Source organism: Myxocyprinus asiaticus, chromosome 19 (assembly GCF_019703515.2).
Source record: "Myxocyprinus asiaticus isolate MX2 ecotype Aquarium Trade chromosome 19, UBuf_Myxa_2, whole genome shotgun sequence".
NCBI lineage: Eukaryota > Metazoa > Chordata > Actinopteri > Cypriniformes > Catostomidae > Myxocyprinus > Myxocyprinus asiaticus.
The window spans coordinates 3,535,890-3,554,394 of record NC_059362.1 but is presented as its reverse complement, the minus strand read 5'-3'; the positions used below and the strand labels follow the sequence as shown (position 1 = coordinate 3,554,394).

The 18,505-nt window shown below is 37.5% G+C and overlaps 1 protein-coding gene across 1 annotated transcript; it reads left to right on the top strand.

Moving 5' to 3' along the window:
* The first annotated feature begins 9,054 nt into the window (after nt 1-9,054).
* mmachc (metabolism of cobalamin associated C) lies at nt 9,055-16,958 on the top strand. Its single transcript, XM_051644901.1, has 4 exons — nt 9,055-9,335; nt 9,626-9,823; nt 9,949-10,101; nt 14,860-16,958. Exons 1-4 carry the CDS (start codon nt 9,246-9,248, stop codon nt 15,199-15,201), a joined length of 783 nt encoding a protein of 260 aa, XP_051500861.1. The 5' UTR covers nt 9,055-9,245; the 3' UTR covers nt 15,202-16,958.
* Nucleotides 16,959-18,505: the final 1,547 nt, after the last annotated feature.

Below are 18,505 nucleotides of genomic sequence, written 5' to 3'. Positions count from 1 at the left end.
CTTGGATTGGGAGTTAACATTTTCAGAACCAAAGACTCGATATATGATTTTTACAAGGAAAATGAGTATGGAGTGAAGGGAGACTGACTTGATTGCGTCATTCACAGTTTGTCATTGGAGTGGGCGGTCCCTCCTGGGCTCGTTTTGTGGGCTTCGCTGGCCGCCGTTCTCTGATTGGTGAAGCTACTCTGCTAGAACATGGGTAATGTAGTTGTTCACCAGGAATTCTGCTCTCAAACAACAAGAGTTTTTAAACAATGAAGTTGAAATAATGCAGACTGATGGCTTCAACGGAAGCTTATACCATCAATGAATGAATTGGGAGCTCATGGTACAATATGTATTTAAATGTTTTATAAGTTTCGTTGAAAATCAATTTGTCAATGGAAAAAAATTAATGGGATTTTTACTTACGGAACCAGACTGTTGCGCTTTATTGCCTGTGATCACTATGATATATTCACGTGCAGATCCGGAGTCATAACGTGGTATTTTCATTTTGATATTATATTATTAGTTCACACTTTTATAACCAAAATATTATGTGCGTTGAGGAAGATAAACAACACTCTTGTTTACATATTTTAATATGATTATTCAAGTTTTTTGTCCACTACACATTATTGTTTATAGTGCACTTTTGATCAAATAACCTTGAAGTTATATGGTTAACCAGTAGAAAGAGAGCCAGAATTCAGATATCTCAGTTTGTGGTTTGATGAAACACTGACCTGGCAACAGCATATGAATACAATTTAAATAAAGTGTAAAAATATAATTAATTGCATGTATACAGTAGCCAGTTATGACTGAGGAGCTAGTAACAGTTCATTGCTATATATATATATATATATATATATATATATACCAAGTTCTAATACATTCTAGCATAGATTATGGTTGCATGTACTGGGGGCAGAAGCTAAGACAGTTTTGAAGAAATTAGATATTATACAGTCTAGAGCCTTGGGAATAGGAATATGCTGTCGAGCAATAAGATCATCCCCAGTAGATGCAATTAAGGTAGAAATGGGAGAGATGCCATTAGAAATTGGCTGTAACATACTGAGTGAATCTACAAGGAGCAGTGAACAGTCACTGTACCTGCATAGTTATGGAGGATTGTTGGGAATATAAAAATATTGGGGGCAACATTTTTGGGTGGAAATATGGGCAGTGGGTCAAGGAATGTGGCCTTGATAATATAATCTTCTGCCCTACTGTGCCTCTGTCTGGTACTCCACCATGGAAGTTTCCAGAACTTATTAGAGTTTATTAGAGGCTTGGAAAACGTCTGAAGAAGGATATAATATCAGAAGTGAGGTAAGTTCTCTTCTGACTGAGACATTTTATGCAGCCTTACAGGTGTATACAGATGGATCTAAAGAACCAATCAGTTAAAAGGTTTAAAATACAGATAAGCCTGAAGTTATCTAATAAACTGTCTCTATATTCTGTAGAATTAAAGGAGTATTCCGGGTTCAATATGAATTTAGCTCAATCGTCAGAATTTGTGGAATAATATTGACTACAGCAAAAAATTATTTTGACTTGTCTGTCATTTTCTTTAAAAAAAAACAAAAAAAACAGTGAGGCACTTACAATGGAAGTGAATGGGGACAATTTTTGGAGGGTTTAAAGACAGAAATGTAAAGCTTATACTTTTATAAAGCACACATTAATTCTTCTGTTAAAAATTATTTGAGCTGTAAAGTTGTTTAAATCATCATTTTTACAGTCTTTTTAGGGTTTAAGGCAGGGTTGTCAAACTCGGTTCCTGGAGGGCCACAGTCCAGCAGAGTTTAGCTCTAACCATAATTTAATACACCTGAAGCAGCTAATCAAGGTCTTCAGGAGTACTTGAAGGAGGCATTTTGGAGCAGGGCTGGAACTAAACTCTGCAGGGCTGCGGCCCTCCAGGAACTGAGTTTGACATCCCTGGTTTAAGGGTTTGTTGACATTACATCGTCATGGCAATCAAGTTGTAAAATTTCCTAAAACTTTAAACAGAAAATGTTAGTAAGCAATTTTATCACACTTAAATCATGTTAATACGCATATTGGTTATGTCTTGTGGCTATACTTTTGAAACAGTGAGTATTTTAACATTTACGGATTGGCCCCATTCACTTCCATTGTACCTCACTGGAACCCAGATTTTTGCTTCTTTTTTTTTTCTTTTTTTTTAAGAAAAAGACCAGCAAGTCAAAATGTATGTTTGTGGTAATCAATATTATGCCACAAAAGCTGTTGGTTGGTCTTAACTTGTATTGAACCCGGAATATTCATTGAATTGCTTTAAAATTAGGCTTGCAATGGGTTGTACAGGTTAAACCAAGTAAGGTGGTAATATGCTCAGATTCTTTGGCCCTAAAAAGCATCTTATATGCTAGATCAGATGGAGAGGATATATTAATGGAAATCTATTCATTATTAAATAGATTAAAGGAATTTGGTGTAATGGTGTATTGGTGTTGGGTGCCGGCACACGTTGGGCTGATAGGGAATGAATTTGCTGATAAACTAGCTAAAGAAGCATTAGATAAAAGGATGGTGGATGTTACAATACCCATGGGGAGGAATTAGGCAAAATCTGTAATAAATGGAAAATGTATAAACAAATGGCAAGAAAGGTCGGCAAGCAGCAGCACATGAACTGCTAAACTAAACTAAAGTGTAAGAGCAGTGCAAATGTGTTAAGAGCTATCTGTCTCTTTACATTTAATTTTGTGACATTACATATTTTAGCCAGCATGTGGCGGCAAAAAAAAAAACATTTTTGTGTGTAATATGTGCCAGTTAGGTGATGTAAAGTGAGTCAGCGTCACTCAGTGTTTATATTCAACAGCACTTCCGTGATCGCTCATATTACATCTACACTACTAAAGCTAGGAAATAGCTTTAAACGGCTTTAAACTAACAACTTCAGCATTAAGGCTCATCAAAACTGAGAGACACAACAGACTGATTAATTACACAAACTCAAGGCGCTTACCTCTTACCGGAGTTTCCACATTGGAGAGGACATACTGTTCAAAATGGCGGAGGAGATTGCGTTTTTTATCGTAAATGACTCGCACCAGCGCACCAGCTACCACAAAATAGGGAGGAATACCCCTGCTTGGACGGCTATTTTTCCATTGAGAAAATAGGATGAATTTCACTTCAGAAAGCTGACTAACAGACTACAGCATCATCAACAGATGATCGCACACGCTCCATCTCTCTCTCTCTCTCTCATGCGCACACACACACACACACACACACACACACACACACACACATCCTTGTTTCTCCAATAACATGTTAGAAACAGCCCAAGCCGTGATACTAGTAGTTCTAAAGTGATGTTTTTGAGAGGCTTGGACACATCATTTGGTTTGAACCAGCAACAGCAGATTCTGATCCGTGGTGTAAGAAAGTAGTTTTATGCACTAATGCATTTTTTATGACCGTACTCAGTTTTTCCTAATTTAAAAAAAATTACTTGTTCATTGAACTGTTGTATAAAAGCATTATCACACTCGCAATCATGCTATATGGCCATAAATCAGCATTGCATTGATTACCTGTGGCACTTGACCTGCGGCCGAATCACAGCAGTGCTGATGTAGGGCCATATTGCACTCTTGCTCGTGTGATATTGCTTATATATATATATATATATATATATATATATATATATATATATATATATATATATATATATATATATAAACTCAGCAAAAAAAAGAAACATCCCTTTTTCAGGACACTGTATTTTAAAGATAATTTTGTAAAAATCTAAATAACTTTACAGATCTTTATTGTAAAGGGTTTAAACAATGTTTTCCATGCTTGTTCAATGAACCATAAACAATTAATGAACATGCACCTGTGGAACGGTCGTTAAGACACTAACAGCTTACAGACGGTAGGCAATTAAGGTCACAGTTATAAAAACTTAGGACACTAAAGAGACCTTTCTACTGACTCTGAAAAACACCAAAATAAAGATGCCCAGGGTCCCTGCTCATCTGCATGAACGTGCCTTAGGCATGCTGCATGAAGGCATGAGGACTGCAGATGTGGCCAGGGCAATAAATTGCAATGTCCGTACTGTGAGATGCCTAAGACAGCGCTACAGGGACACAGGAAGGACAGCTGATCATCCTCGCAGTGGCAAACCATGTGTAACAACACCTGCACAGGATTGGTACATCCGAATATCACACTTGCGGGACGGGTACAGGATGGCAACAACAACTGCCTGAGTTACACCAGGAACGCACAATCCCTCCATCAGTGCTCAGACTGTCCGCAATAGACTGAGAGAGACTGGACTGAGGGCTTGTAGGCCTGTTGTAAGGCAGGTCCTTACCAGACATCACCGGCAACAACGTCGCCTATGGGCACAAACCCACCTTCGCTGGACCAGACAGGACTGGCAAAAAGTGCTCTTCACTGACGAGTCGCAGTTTTTTCTCACCAGGGGTGATGGTCAGACTTGCATTTATCATCGAAGGAATGAGCGTTACACCGAAGCCTGTACTCTGGAGTGGGATCTATTTGGAGGTGGAGGATCCGTCATGGTCTGGGGCGGTGTGTCACAGCATCATCAGACTGAGCTTGTTGTCATTGCAGGCAATCTCAACACTGTGCGTTACAGGGAAGACATCCTCCTCCCTCACGTTGTACCCTTCCTGCAGGCTCATACTGACATGACCCTCATGTCAGTTCTGTGCATGATTTCCTGCAAGACGTCAGTGTTCTGCCATGTCAAGCGAAGAGCCCAGATCTCGATCCCATTGAGCACGTCTGGGACCTATTGGATTGGAGGGTGAGGGCTAGGGCCATCCCCCCAGAAATGTCCGGGAACTTGCAAGTGCCTTGGTGGAAGAGTGGGGTAACATCTCACAGCAAGAACTGACAAATCTGGTGCAGTCCATGAGGAGGAGATGCACTGCAGTACTTAATGCAGCTGGTGGCCACACCAGATACTGACTGTTACGTTTGATTTTGAAAAAGTCATTTTTGATCAAATCTAGACAGGCCCCATTTCCGGCAGCCATCACTCCAACACCTTATCCTTGAGTAATCATGCTAAATTACTAATTTGGTACTAGAAAATCACTTGCCATTGTAGGGCTTTACTGGTTGTTTAGATCAGTGTTACTATCAGAAATAATTGGTAATTATTTCTTTAGTTATTAATTAATATTTAAATTAATTAATTTAATCTAACTCATTAAAACCTCATATGGGGCTCCAGTAAATGTAGTGCACTACGTTTTAGGAGCGGGTTTGGTTATTAGCAATAATTAATAATTATCAAAGATAATTATTAATTATTAAAATCAATAGAACATTGATGAGAATCAATGTTAGCTTTTTTAATCCTTTAAATCAACAATTATCAAAGATAATCACCAATCATTAACATCTATGATACATTAATTAAAATTAACACTAGCTTATTGATCCTTCAAAATCAACAGTTGTTAAAGATAATTATCAATTATCAAAAATCAACAGAATATTAATAAGGATTAACATTGACGGGGCACCACCCTGGAATCAGGGACTAATAACCAGATAGTATAACACTCTCAATATTAGATTGTTTTCTTAGGAAACTCGACATCCGAAGAATATCGATTTTCGGGAAAAAAAAAAACAATGAATGAAGGCTTGAATCCGAGCACTGACATCCCATCAGCATGACACAGGTGTATGCAAAACAAACCAAAACACTTCTCTTTGTAACATAACAAAGTTTATTTATGCAGTAATATCAATTAATAATTAATACAATGCAGTCAATAAACTTCTGACTTACAACTACAAACTAAACAGTGATATGATTAGATATGGAAATAAAAATAATCCTGTAACACATGAGGGTGTGTGTGTGTGTGTGTGTGTGTATGTGTATGTGTGTGTGTGTGTGTTGTGTGTGTGTGTGTGTGTGTGTGTAAGGAGGGACGCGCACAAAATGGCGGACGTGACTCCCGTGGAGAGTATGTCACGCAAGACTTCCGGCCAGGGAATATGACCGCGAACGTGGGCGGAGAGAAACCAGTCAATGGTAGCTTAGGGACAAAGCTGAGCTTTATCACGAAGCTATCTACTAGCCAAAAATGAGTGCCAGAATGTTTGTGAGGGGTTGCGCGTGTGCGTGCGTGTGTGTGTGTGTGTGTGTGATTAGTACGAGAGAGAGAGAGAGAGAGAATTAATTGACGGTCCCAAAGCCGATCTCGTGATCGTGGTAGAGAAAGCAGCTGTTAGTTTATCACTCAGAGACGCGGTGGACGGCTCGTAAACCGTCCCGCGTTCTTTGATTCTTTAATGGATAAACTCAGTTTGCCGGTCTCACCCGCGATGGCAGAAATGCACAACAGCCCAATGTGGTTGGACTAAAATACAGCAAATCACATTCGTGATAATTAATACCCTGAGTATTAATAATGAGCGGACATGGCAGTCCGTAAACTATACAAGCAATAACCTTGATAAACAAGAATAACACACTATAATATTCTATCTCTGCCCAGACGTAAACCTCTTACTTGAATCGCATGAGGATGCAGAATGTGTGTTCATCCGTCCTTTAACTCAGACTCGGTTCTTCGAGGCTCGGGTGATGACGGGAGGCCGTTTCCTCGCTCTGTCGGCGGGCGGTACGGCTGCTGATTCTCGGCGGGCTGGCAGAGAAATCAGCAACGTTGACTTAATTGAAGAGGGAAGAGAAATCTTTTCTCTTCACTTCTGCAGGCAAACGGATGAAGATGCGGATTGCTCGGCGGTCTCCTTCGGATCCGTTAGAGTGTTCAGTGGAACACAGAGTAGCCTCAACTCGTCCAGCGAGATGGAGATTGTATGGCCACAGTTTTAAATCGGACGTTACTTCCTTGTGCCTCAAGGCTACACCTGAGAGCAGCGATGAGCTGCGTCTACACACGGCGAGCAAAGTTGCTGGAAGCAAATCCCGGAAGCATTTCAGAGGTATTTCTACTCCTGATAATGTCATGGTGGAGGTGCGTTCTGTCGTGTGCCTCATCCAATAGGAGTTGAGAGTATGATCCTTTAGTGAGCAAGGCTTCATGGGATTTGTAGTCTGTTTTGGACTCCCATTGTTGGATTTTGGCGTGATTTTTATCAGTATAATTTATGACTTGGTATGTGGGGGCCTGAGTTAGGTTTTACGACTGTGTTAGGCCTGCCTTTGTCTTCTATCTGAATACATGAGGCCCAACACCATTATATCAAACACAGTTGAAAGCTATTTGGTTCGTTAAATGAAGCTTAACATTGTCTTTGTGTTTGTTTTTGAGTTGCCACAGTATGCCATAGACTGGCATGTCAAAAATGGCAATAAAGAAACCGCTTTCTCTTGAAACTTGTCAGTCAATCATTGTTTTGAGGAATGAAGGCTATACAATGCTTGGAATTGCCAAAAAACTGAAGATTTCATACAAAGGTGATAAACAATGATGAGACAGGCCACATAAAGCTATGTAGCTAATGTATATAAAGTTACTGTACATTATATCAAGGTCATGTCAGCTCCGACAATGCTACATGCCACGGTAATGCTCCTTCACTTAGGTGAGCGAGCTAGAGTTGTGACAGCAGAGAGTGGTGACCGAGTAATGTGCCTCCACTTATATGAAAAATTTACATTTTAAATAGTCTGCTTTGCTTATGTTTGGCATTCATTGTTCTATTTTCTAGATTTAGCTATGTGGTTAGCAAATTGCACACATTTATACAAGGCTTGTTGTTGGTTCAAATAAAAAAACTAAAAAAATAAACTTACTGTATTGTTTAAGACTGGGAAAAGTGAAGACTTAAGTATTGAATAATTGTTTGATACATTCTGTACTTGATGGTTTCTAGGGGAAGAGTCATCCAGAAAACCTGATGCAATGCTTGCAATTTTTTTTTTTTATTGTTTTAGGTGGATGGTAAAACTTGGAAAAGGAGTGTTGAATAAAGATGGTTAAGTTGATTTCAGCTCCTTAGTGTTTGTTTGTATTTGTTTGCTCATAGAAAACAAAGGAAAATTCACTTCTGCAATGCCTTTTGATTATTTTATCAAGATATTTCTCATGGTACACTGATACAAACACACACACACACACACACACACACACGTTGGTGCAGTTATCATTATGAGGACTCTCCATAGACATAATGATTTTTATACTGTACAAACTATAGATTATATCCCCTAATCCTACCCCTAAACCTAACCCTCACAGAAACCTTTTTGCATTTTTACATTTTCAAAAAAACATAATTTAATATGCCATTTCCCTTGTGGGGACCGCTGGCTGATCCCCACAGTGTAGGTGATCTCAGGTTTTACTCAGGTCTTTGGATGCGGACATTTGGTCCCCACAACTGAGGTTAAACCTGTATGCACACACACACACACACACACACACACACACACACACACACACACACACACACACACACACACACACACACACACACACACACACACACACACATATATGGCAATAAAAGAGGTGAATGAAGAGGAATCTTCATTTGTTTTCTGTGGGTGTTTTTATGGGAATGTGGATCTTTCAGATCAATTTGAGGAGTGCCTATGATTTGCATGTTCACATTTTATGTGTCATGCAGTGTGGGACTCGCACTGGTCTGGTCTTGGTCTTGGTCTTGACTCGGTCTCGATACACTCTGGTCTTGGTCTTGACTTGGTCTACTAAACTAATTTGATATAAAATTAGTTTAGTACACTTACGATAAAATGTGGACATATATAAACAATGATTAATAATTAATAATTAAATTAATAATTTGTAATATTTATAAAATTAGTTTAGTAGTTTAGTTGTTAGTTAGATTAGTTAGTAGTATAAAGAGAAGCCTGGGCTCTGATTTGTCCCGGGGTAGGGTGAAGTGTCGCATCCCAACAATTGCAGACGCTTCACCCATGCAGGACGTATAATGTACAGAAGGTGGCGGTAATACTCCAAAGGAGTGAATGGCCATTAAAGAAGAAGAAGAAGAAGAACTACATTTCCCGTCATTCCTTGTGGCAGCACAACGGAAGTCAAGATTAAAAGACATCGATAATGCATCGACTCGTAATAGGTCATGCACATCTATTGACAGTAATTTTCATTCAAAATTCACCCTGACTTTGTCGGTAGATAAAAAGGAGAGCAAGAAAATCCGAAGGACTTCGTGAGAGTAGAAGCTCTCAATATCCACGCGTTCCCTTTTCAAATATGGCGACCTCCAGTAAAGAGGTGAAGGAATGTATAGAGAGTCTCCGCGAGAGTTTAAAATCGTACGGGTTTGAAATCTATCCTTTCAAGGTAATGTGTTTGGCTCAATGAACATAATGAAAAATCATTAAAAAGTCTGGACTTCTGATTTAAGGCTTATTCGGATGGGTGTCCTTGTAACGCATGTAGCCTATAAGAAATGCATGTGAAATATATAGCTGGTTCTGTTCATAAACGGTCACTCACAATCACCTTTATACAGAAATGAGAGCGATAAACGTGTTTAGCCAATACAAGTATAACTATAAGCACTAGATGTAACCTAAATGGAAGTGTTTGGTAGGCCTGTCTATTAATAGTCATTTCCATGGTTATTACAGGTTGGATGGTATAATGCAGTGACATCTCAGGCTCATCACCTCTCATATCCAGCAGACACTCTGGCAGTAGTGGTCCTGAGCACACCTTCAATGTTTGAGAGGGCATTCCTGCCTTTCTTAAAGAGCCAAAGCTGTGAGAATGTCAGAGACCCTGTGGATCAGTGTGTCAGTCACACAGTCTCATCTTGTGTCTCTCAGGTATATAGTGAGCTGCACAATATCACAATGTGACTTTACCAATAGCAAGGTTTCTGTCTTGATTCTAGAGCTTCATTCCATTATCCAACCATATTGTCTTAAACTCCTCAATCTTTTCTATTCAGTGTTTTCCCAATCAATCTGTGGATGTCAGTTATGATTATGAGATGCTTCCCAGTAGAAGACCCAAGTTTCTTGCCCAGACAGCAGCCCACGTATCAGGAGCAGCATACTACTACCAGATGTCAGATATTCACAATCCACCATGGGGAGACAAGGTCAGTGGCCAGTACAGTGAAACACTTCCATGTTTACATGTCTAACATCTGAACTAGCGGTGTTATAAGAGGAGAAAGATCGGAGCAAAATTTCTTGATTCAGATCTCATTAGTAAATGTAAAGTTAACCCCTTTCACCCTGAAGACATTTTTAAGGATTTCATACTTAAATGGCATACCCAAAAATAAGAGCTTATAACTAATAGCAAAGAGTAAAGTATACATTTTTAGCAGGTTTTATTGAACACTAAAACAAGTGAAAACTTTGAATGCAAAACAAAAAAACAAATTAAAAAAATTAAAACGAATTAACAAATAAACATTATGTAAACTAATTGCCTATTGATAAAATTCAGATCACTTTGGCACCTTATTCCATCACCCTCTTGTGCGCAGTCTATGTATGTGCGCTCCTGGTCTGAATTGTCGTGAATTGTTCAGATATGGAATCTAAAGTTGTGTTCGACGGAGGAGTTGAAAACAGAGCCCTAAAGCCAGACACTTTGCTCTCCCTGTCATGCACTGAACTACATCAGTCTCGGAAGATGCAATGTCTCGTGCAGTGTTTGCAGACGAAGTAGAATTCAGTTAGACAGATGCTTGAATTTTACACAAAATAATCAGAAATATTGTTCATTTGAAAGGTTTATGTGCTGCTTAATACAGTGCCTGCTGTGTGTACAAGACAAAAGCCTGTATTCTTTCAATACCAATAAAGGAGTCAGTATTTGTAATAATTTTTTTATTTTTTTATATGAATAAACATATTATAAGATATTACTATGACAAACATAATATAGCATGTAGGACTGTTTGTTTAACATGTTTTGTTTTTTTTTGTGGGTGTGATTATATAAAAAATGTGTTAAAAAAATTAATGCAATTAACCATGTCCCCGGTCCATAAGCATGGAGTACCACCTGTTTTCTCCAGGGGGCAGTAAGAGAAACTCGCTGTATAGGCAACGCAACAGAGAACAAAACACACTTACCAAGGGCAGACATCACAAGATGAGAACATGTTCTTGCATTCAAACACAGCTTGATGGAGCGTAAATCTGAATGCAGGGATCTCAATACGTGTTTTTCTAAGTTTCAAACATAGTTTAACTTGACACAGCATCCTAAAAACGGTATGTTTATGATGCAATCGAGATGCTCCAAAAGCATCCGTCTGATGCAAGTGTACATTGACGCATTCTTAAAAAACCCCTTATAATAAATCTTGGACTGATTGACTCATTGGGTGAATTCAGTTGCAAAATGGATTGCTGTGAATTGTAGGCCACTGATAGGCTTATGTTCAATATATTGCATTCTGTAGCAACGTTTTGTATTGTCTTTTTGTCTTTATTTTAAAAAAAATCTATTTTAAATATAACTTTTTATAATTATTTAATCATTATATACTGAATTATTGTTATTTGAGGGGCTTTCTCTGCAAATATTTATGTATGCGACTAATTACGATTAATCAGCATACCATGTAATTAATTCGATTACAATTTTTAATCGATTGACAGCCCTAATAACATGATATGAACATAATGTACTGTTATAAATCACGGATTTGAAAAACACGGCTTTGTGAGAGTTTTCACAGAACTGGAGGTGTCAGAATAAACACCTTGGTAATAGCATACTACCATACTATTATTTCTGCCATAGACTGACATGGCAGAAGTAGTAAGAGTTGTTGTGAAGCATGCCATTGCGAACGCATCCCATGAAACACGTCACCGTTGTCCGAGTCTGGCCAATCGCAAATAAGCTGTGTCCATTTAGAGCTCGTGCAGCTGCTCTGGAGAAACTGCGCCGGCTGAGCTAGGCGGCTGCTCTCGAATTGCTCTCGCAGCACTTTCATGGCATACGTCACGGTGACACGGCGATGGCACCATCTCAAGTCGGACAAAATTTTTTAACCGAAATGCACTGCTTCAAGTCCAGCACCGACTGGTCTGCGCAGCTCTGCATGAAGTCGAAAACACCTTAACACTCTCTAGACAGCCAATGAGGACAATGTGTTTCAGTGAATTGATACCAGAGAAACCGTCGCCATAGAGACACCATTAGTGATAGCCACCATAGCTTGTTATGACACTCTTTGAGTAATATTTCAGGAACTACATATCGTATTACGTCGAGTGTGGGCTTGTTTTATTCGGAGACATCTGCTGTAAGTTGTGATATGCCATTTTCTACATCATGTTTATTTTAAATGAAGTTATAAACCAAAATGTGATGATAATTCTGTTTTCTCTGTTTATCGTACGTGCATTTCACACGCTAATAATCACTGTAGAATGACTGCACCCAAGAATTTCACACACTATTGCACTTGTGTATATGGTTGTGTGACAGTAAAAGTGATTTGATTTGATAGTTTGATCTCTGAGTGAAACAAATTTGCTCATTATATTCTACTAATCAAGACCTTTCAAAATACTGTAAATGACGCATGGCTCTGTGATCTTTTCATCTTTTTACTGGTTCTAAATATGATTGTTGTGATTGTAAATTTGTGAATTATGAAAATGAAACAGTTCTACTTTGTCAGCAAATTTAAAAGTAGTATTTTAGAATTGTTAGATCAGCTATATTCATTGTAAAGGTAAGAGTCTAAGCTTTAAAACGACACCTATTTTGTGCAGATCGAGCAACTGTTTGAGTAATATCATAATATATTTTTTTCGTGATCAGCGGCCGGTACCAGGCCGCTCCGAATGTAAGAGGTTAGATATTGCCTCTACAGTAACTTTGCTTCAATTGAAGCACACAAGATTCTCTTTGAACATTCTCATATTTTACTGGGATAACACAGATCTTCAGGTTTTGCCAAACTTGTGGAGTGTTTATGCTGTCATTAAAGCAAATGAGAATATATACAAAATTGTACAAAATTCTGAAATTAATTTTAATGTTTCAATTCAACTTGTTCTCATATTGTACACTCCAAAAAATAAATAATAAATTAGAACATAAACCTGAAGTAACTTTTTTAATGTTAAAATTAGTGGTCGACCGATATGGGTTTTAATGGCCGATGCCGACATCCAGAGTGCAGGGTGGCCGATAGGCTGATACAATGCCGATATATCACACAATTTAATATAGTAAATAACAAACATAAAATTGCTAAAAAAAAAATAAAAAAAAACTCTTATTTAGCACTATATTTACTCAATTTCACACAAAACTAAAATAATTGTATTGTATTTTAAATGATAGCAGTTTCTTCAGATTTCTGTTCAGTCATCAAATGTTAGTAATTTATTTGCACATGAAGAAATTGTTAATATAAATTAGGAAGAAGGAAATAACAGTACACACAGTAGTCCAGCAACCATGGATGGCGTATGCACATTAAAAAGCGCATTTACTCCAAAAATACAGAATCAAACCAATTGTTCATACAGTGCATAGTGAATTAGACATTTCCTTATAGCACACGTGAAGTGCTTTTACCTTGGGCTGCATCCGAAAACGTAGGCAGCTGTCTTGCTACCTTGCTGCCTAATCGGTTAATGGCTTAACTGACATCTGTTTTTGAATGAATGGAACTCTTAAGGAAACTGATCTCCGAACAGTTTGAAAAGCACCATATTTTCATCCTACCTCCGTATACAGCCTCCGGAGGCAGCATTTTCCTGGTTTCGGAAGCAGCCTTGAAGTTGCACTCACGTGCTAGTGCGGATCCAGTGCGAGCAACAGTCTCCTGACAGTTTAAATGGCCTGGATCGCCTGCTTGGATTGTCACAGGTCAGACCGTCATGATTTATGAATCAGAGGAACTTTTGATCCTGATCCTGAAGTTTTTGATTCTGGCTGATTGAATACGCGCTTCAGAGTAATATATTATATGAGCGCTCGACGGGAAGAATGCGCTGGAATTTTGTGAGGTTCGTGAATGACATCTGTTTTAAACGAGATATCTGCATATTTGCAAATGGTATATAATACACGTTTTATTGATATTTGCCTTTTATCATTAGAAAATAAAGTTTTTTAATATAGTTGATTTATGAGCATTCCACAGGATGCTGGATCTGCTGAAGTTGTGTGAGGTTGGGTTATTACATCTGTTAAAACGAGAGCAGATGGTATATGATATGAGTTTTATTGATATTTGCCTTTTTATCATTAGACAAGACAGTTAAATGTTATAGGGAACTGTTGAGGAGAGAGAGGGAGAATGAACCAAGCGAGCACTTTAACATTATGAGCTCAAATGTGTCTGCCGCGGCTCTGATATGCGGATCGTTTAAATGAGACTGTGTTGCACACCGGTCTATTATTGTAGTAACACAATGGCACATAACAACAAAATGAACCGTGACTGGTTGTTTACATGTCTCAGTCGCTTCACATGCAAGCGCCCTCAAGAAACAAATCGGCCAAACAGGAACATTTATCGGCTGATAATTAAAGTCATAATATTGGCTGATTTATCGGTCTCTGCGACGTATCGGTCAACCACTAGATAAAATAATGTATCCTATAACTGCTTAATATGCAGAGAAAACTATTAAAATTAAGCTATTGAGTTTGGGCCGGGTCTATCTGTTTGTTCGATTAATGGCAGGGTTTTGCAGTTTCGTTTGGTAGCACTGAAATGTCACACTTCAGCTTTAATGAAAAAAATTTTACTCAAATTCCAAACAGTATATTGTTTGATCTTTGTTTAATTGTAGCATGTTGTATTGTTTGTCGGTTTCATTCAAGACTGCAACACTGTTTATTTTCTCCTTATTCCATACAGAAGATGTTTGGAGTGTGTATACACCACAAACTGGGTGGCTGGTTTGCTATACGAGCCCTGCTGGTAGTTAAGGATGTGCAAGTGGGAGCAGAACTTCAGCAAAAAGATCCCCCAGACTGTGTGAGCGCACAGGAGGATAGGATAGAGCTGCTGGAGAAATTTAACTTCTGCTGGCAGGATTGGACCTACAGAGACATTGTACCCACAGAGGAGAGTTACTCTCCTCAGCAAAGAGAGTATTTCTTCACTCCTCCAGCACAGCGGGTGGCGCTGCTCAGACGTTGGGGCTTTATGACAGAGACTGACACTGAAAAACAGTGTTCCATGAACAAACAGGGGTGATTAAAGGAATGTTCTAGGTTCAATCAAATTTAAGTTCTATCGAAAGCATTTGTGGCTTAATGTTTATTACAACAACAAAATAGTTTAAACTCATCCTTTTTTTAATTTTTTTATTTAAATGTGTGTTCATTAAAGGCACTTACAATGGAAGTGATCAGGACTATTTCACAAAATAAATAGTTCAACTAAAAAACATAATTTTCTCATCCTTTACTCACCCTTATGCTGTCTCAAACAATGGGGTCCAACACTTTCAAACTCCAAAAGGCACATAGCGAAAGCATAAAAGATTTAAGAGCTTAAAATCATTTGATTTCATTCTGATAAATCTTGACATTAGCAGTCTCCTTGGTGCGTTCATGGGAGAAATCGATTACACTTGGGTTTGAGTGCTTGACATGATGAGGGAATTAACATTTGCTTTAAAATACACATTGTTTTTAAAAGTATAACCAGACGACTTAAACATAATACATGTTAACCTGACTCTAGTGTGATAAAATCGCTTACTAACCTTGTAGTAGCCAATAATTTAATAACTACCGTTAATGTAATAACTGCCAATAATGTAATACTTTTTTTATTAACCCAGCCAATAATGTAAGAACTTATTACATTATGAGCAAAAAGTTATTACGTTATTGGTTCAGAAATGTTATTACATTATTGGTAAGTTATTACATTATTGACTTTTATTACATTAAGAATGGAAAATGTATTACATTATTGGCAGTTATTACATTATTGGCTGCTACAAACCTTGACCGTGTTATATCCAATATTTATTTATATTTTTTGTAATGATGATATAACGGCAGTAATCCCAGTAGCATGATGTCCGCACAGTGATACCAAATAGGGAGGTAATGTACCTTCTTTAAGTGCTTTCACGAAAATATGAGCAAAATATTTCAGCCTTTAAAACCCTCCAAAAACTGGTTTTACTTCCATTGTAAGTGCCTTACTCTAATCCTGTTTTTGCTTCTTTTTTTATTTAAGAAAATGGGGGATGAGTAGAAATGATTTTTTGTGAAAATCAACACTATGCAACAAATGTTGTCGATTGAGCCTAACTTGTATTGAGCATGGAACCTTCCTTTAAGCAGGCTTTTACGTTTTCCCATTAAAACGTAATTATTTTCCCTCAGCTGAATAATTTTGAATGAATGTATTTAATCTTGCCATCGCTTAGATATTGTGAACATGAATGCAATTCTTACTTCTCACCAGTTCTCTGGTTTGTACTACAGAAAAAAATTATGAAATGCTCTTTCAACCTTTTTAATGTAATAAAATTAGGAAACTTTTTTTTTCTGCTCATTTTAGATAACCTTTTTATTTAACTTTATTGACATTCCCACATACCTAAAATATCACTATGAAGGTGCAGAGGGAGGCATTTCTTTATATCTTTATATAGAAGAGTGAAAGCTGTTGTACCAGAAAAAGGAGGGATTAATGCCCTTGCTTTTTACATTAAATGTTGAGTAAGACACAAGGGCATTGAGAGGTGTTCTGAGTGGCTAAGCCTTGAGCAGGCCAGGTCAAGTTGTTCCACACCAGACTTGGTAAACCATTTTTATATGGACTTAGCTTTGTGCACAGGGACATTGTCAAAAGAGCCCACCCCAGACTGCTACCACAAAGTTGAAAGCACATGATTCTCTAGACTGTCATTTTATAACAGTAAGGTTTATTTTCCATGGAATTGTAAAACCTGTTAATGAATATTGTTATAAAGAATATTGCTGAGTTGACATTTGAATTTTTTCTCATTGGATGATGAATTACAACCATGGCTACAGGTAAATTCAAATGATAATCATGATTGACGCTTTATTGGCTACAGAAATGCGCGCATAGTGATATGGCGTCTGACAGGAATGGAGCATTTACTCAGAGGGGCTCTGAAGAAGCGGCACTCGTGAAACATCTCATTTGTAAACAAAATGAACTGGTACACCCCATTCGTGAACCAGAATCTACTGACCAACTGAAGGGAGGGGGAATGTGGTTCATTTACTTTGGCATTGGCATTCTATCGAATTGTATCTTTTGCCCTGTGTGACATGTGCTACGATATTGATTTGGTGTGATGTCGTGCAATGAGTGCTCCAGATAAACTTTAGTACCGCTATAAGGTACTATACAAATCTAAAAGAACCCAATAACACCTGGTTTTTGTTGACTGATGGGGAGATGCGAGGATTTCATTGCACTGACATGTTAACTCAACTAGAAACAGAAACTACTTCAGTTTTCCGCCAAAATAAAGGCTTGAGGATTTAACCGGACTGCATAGCAATGCCACATGCAAGTAAGGAAATTCAAAACTATAGAATAATAACAAATAATGATTATCATTATTAGCCTATAAAATAATATGTTTCTGTAATAATCTCTAAACTTAATTATAACTTTAAGAAATGTATTATATTAACAGAAAACTAATAGATTTGTTTGTTCAAATCGTTAAGATCGACATGAATGTTTAAAAGTGGCTGATGTTCTAACATTACAATGACATAAGGATGGTACTGAAACTCATTATATTTATGAGACCATTATTGCTGTCTTTTTTTACAAAATACTTTCACAAACAGAAGGAAAACAATAGATCTGCTTTGTTTTTATACTGCTCCACTCCATTAAAGGCAGGCACAGGAACAATTTTTTCCCTCAGGCTATCCACCTCATGAACAGTTAAAACTGCCCCAATTACTTTCCTTTTGTCAGTACAGTCATGTGCAATGTTTAATTCATCCATTCCTACTTATATCCATATTTAATTTATGTTCTTTAACATATCCAACCTCTTCTTCAATACATTACATCACCTGCACATAACTGTATATCTGAATATAAAATATTCTAACAACATTATTGCGTTATTGTATATTTCCCTTTTTTTTATCTGTTATATATATATATATAGGGCTTTACTGGTTGTTTAGATCAGTGTTACTATCAGAATTTTATTAATTTATTATTAATGATTAAAATCAATAGAACATTGATTAGAATCAATGTTAGCTTTTTTAATCCTTTAAATCAACAATTATCAAAAGATAATCACCAATCATTAACATCTATGATACATTAATTAAAATTAACACTAGCTTATTGATCATTCAAATTCAACAATCATCAAAGATAATTATCAATTGTCATAAATCAACAGAATATTAATAAGGATTAACATTGACGGGGCACCACCCTGGAATCAGGGAGTAATAACCAGATAGTATAACAGTCTCAATATTAGATTGTTTTCTTAGGAAACTCAACATCCAACGAATATCGA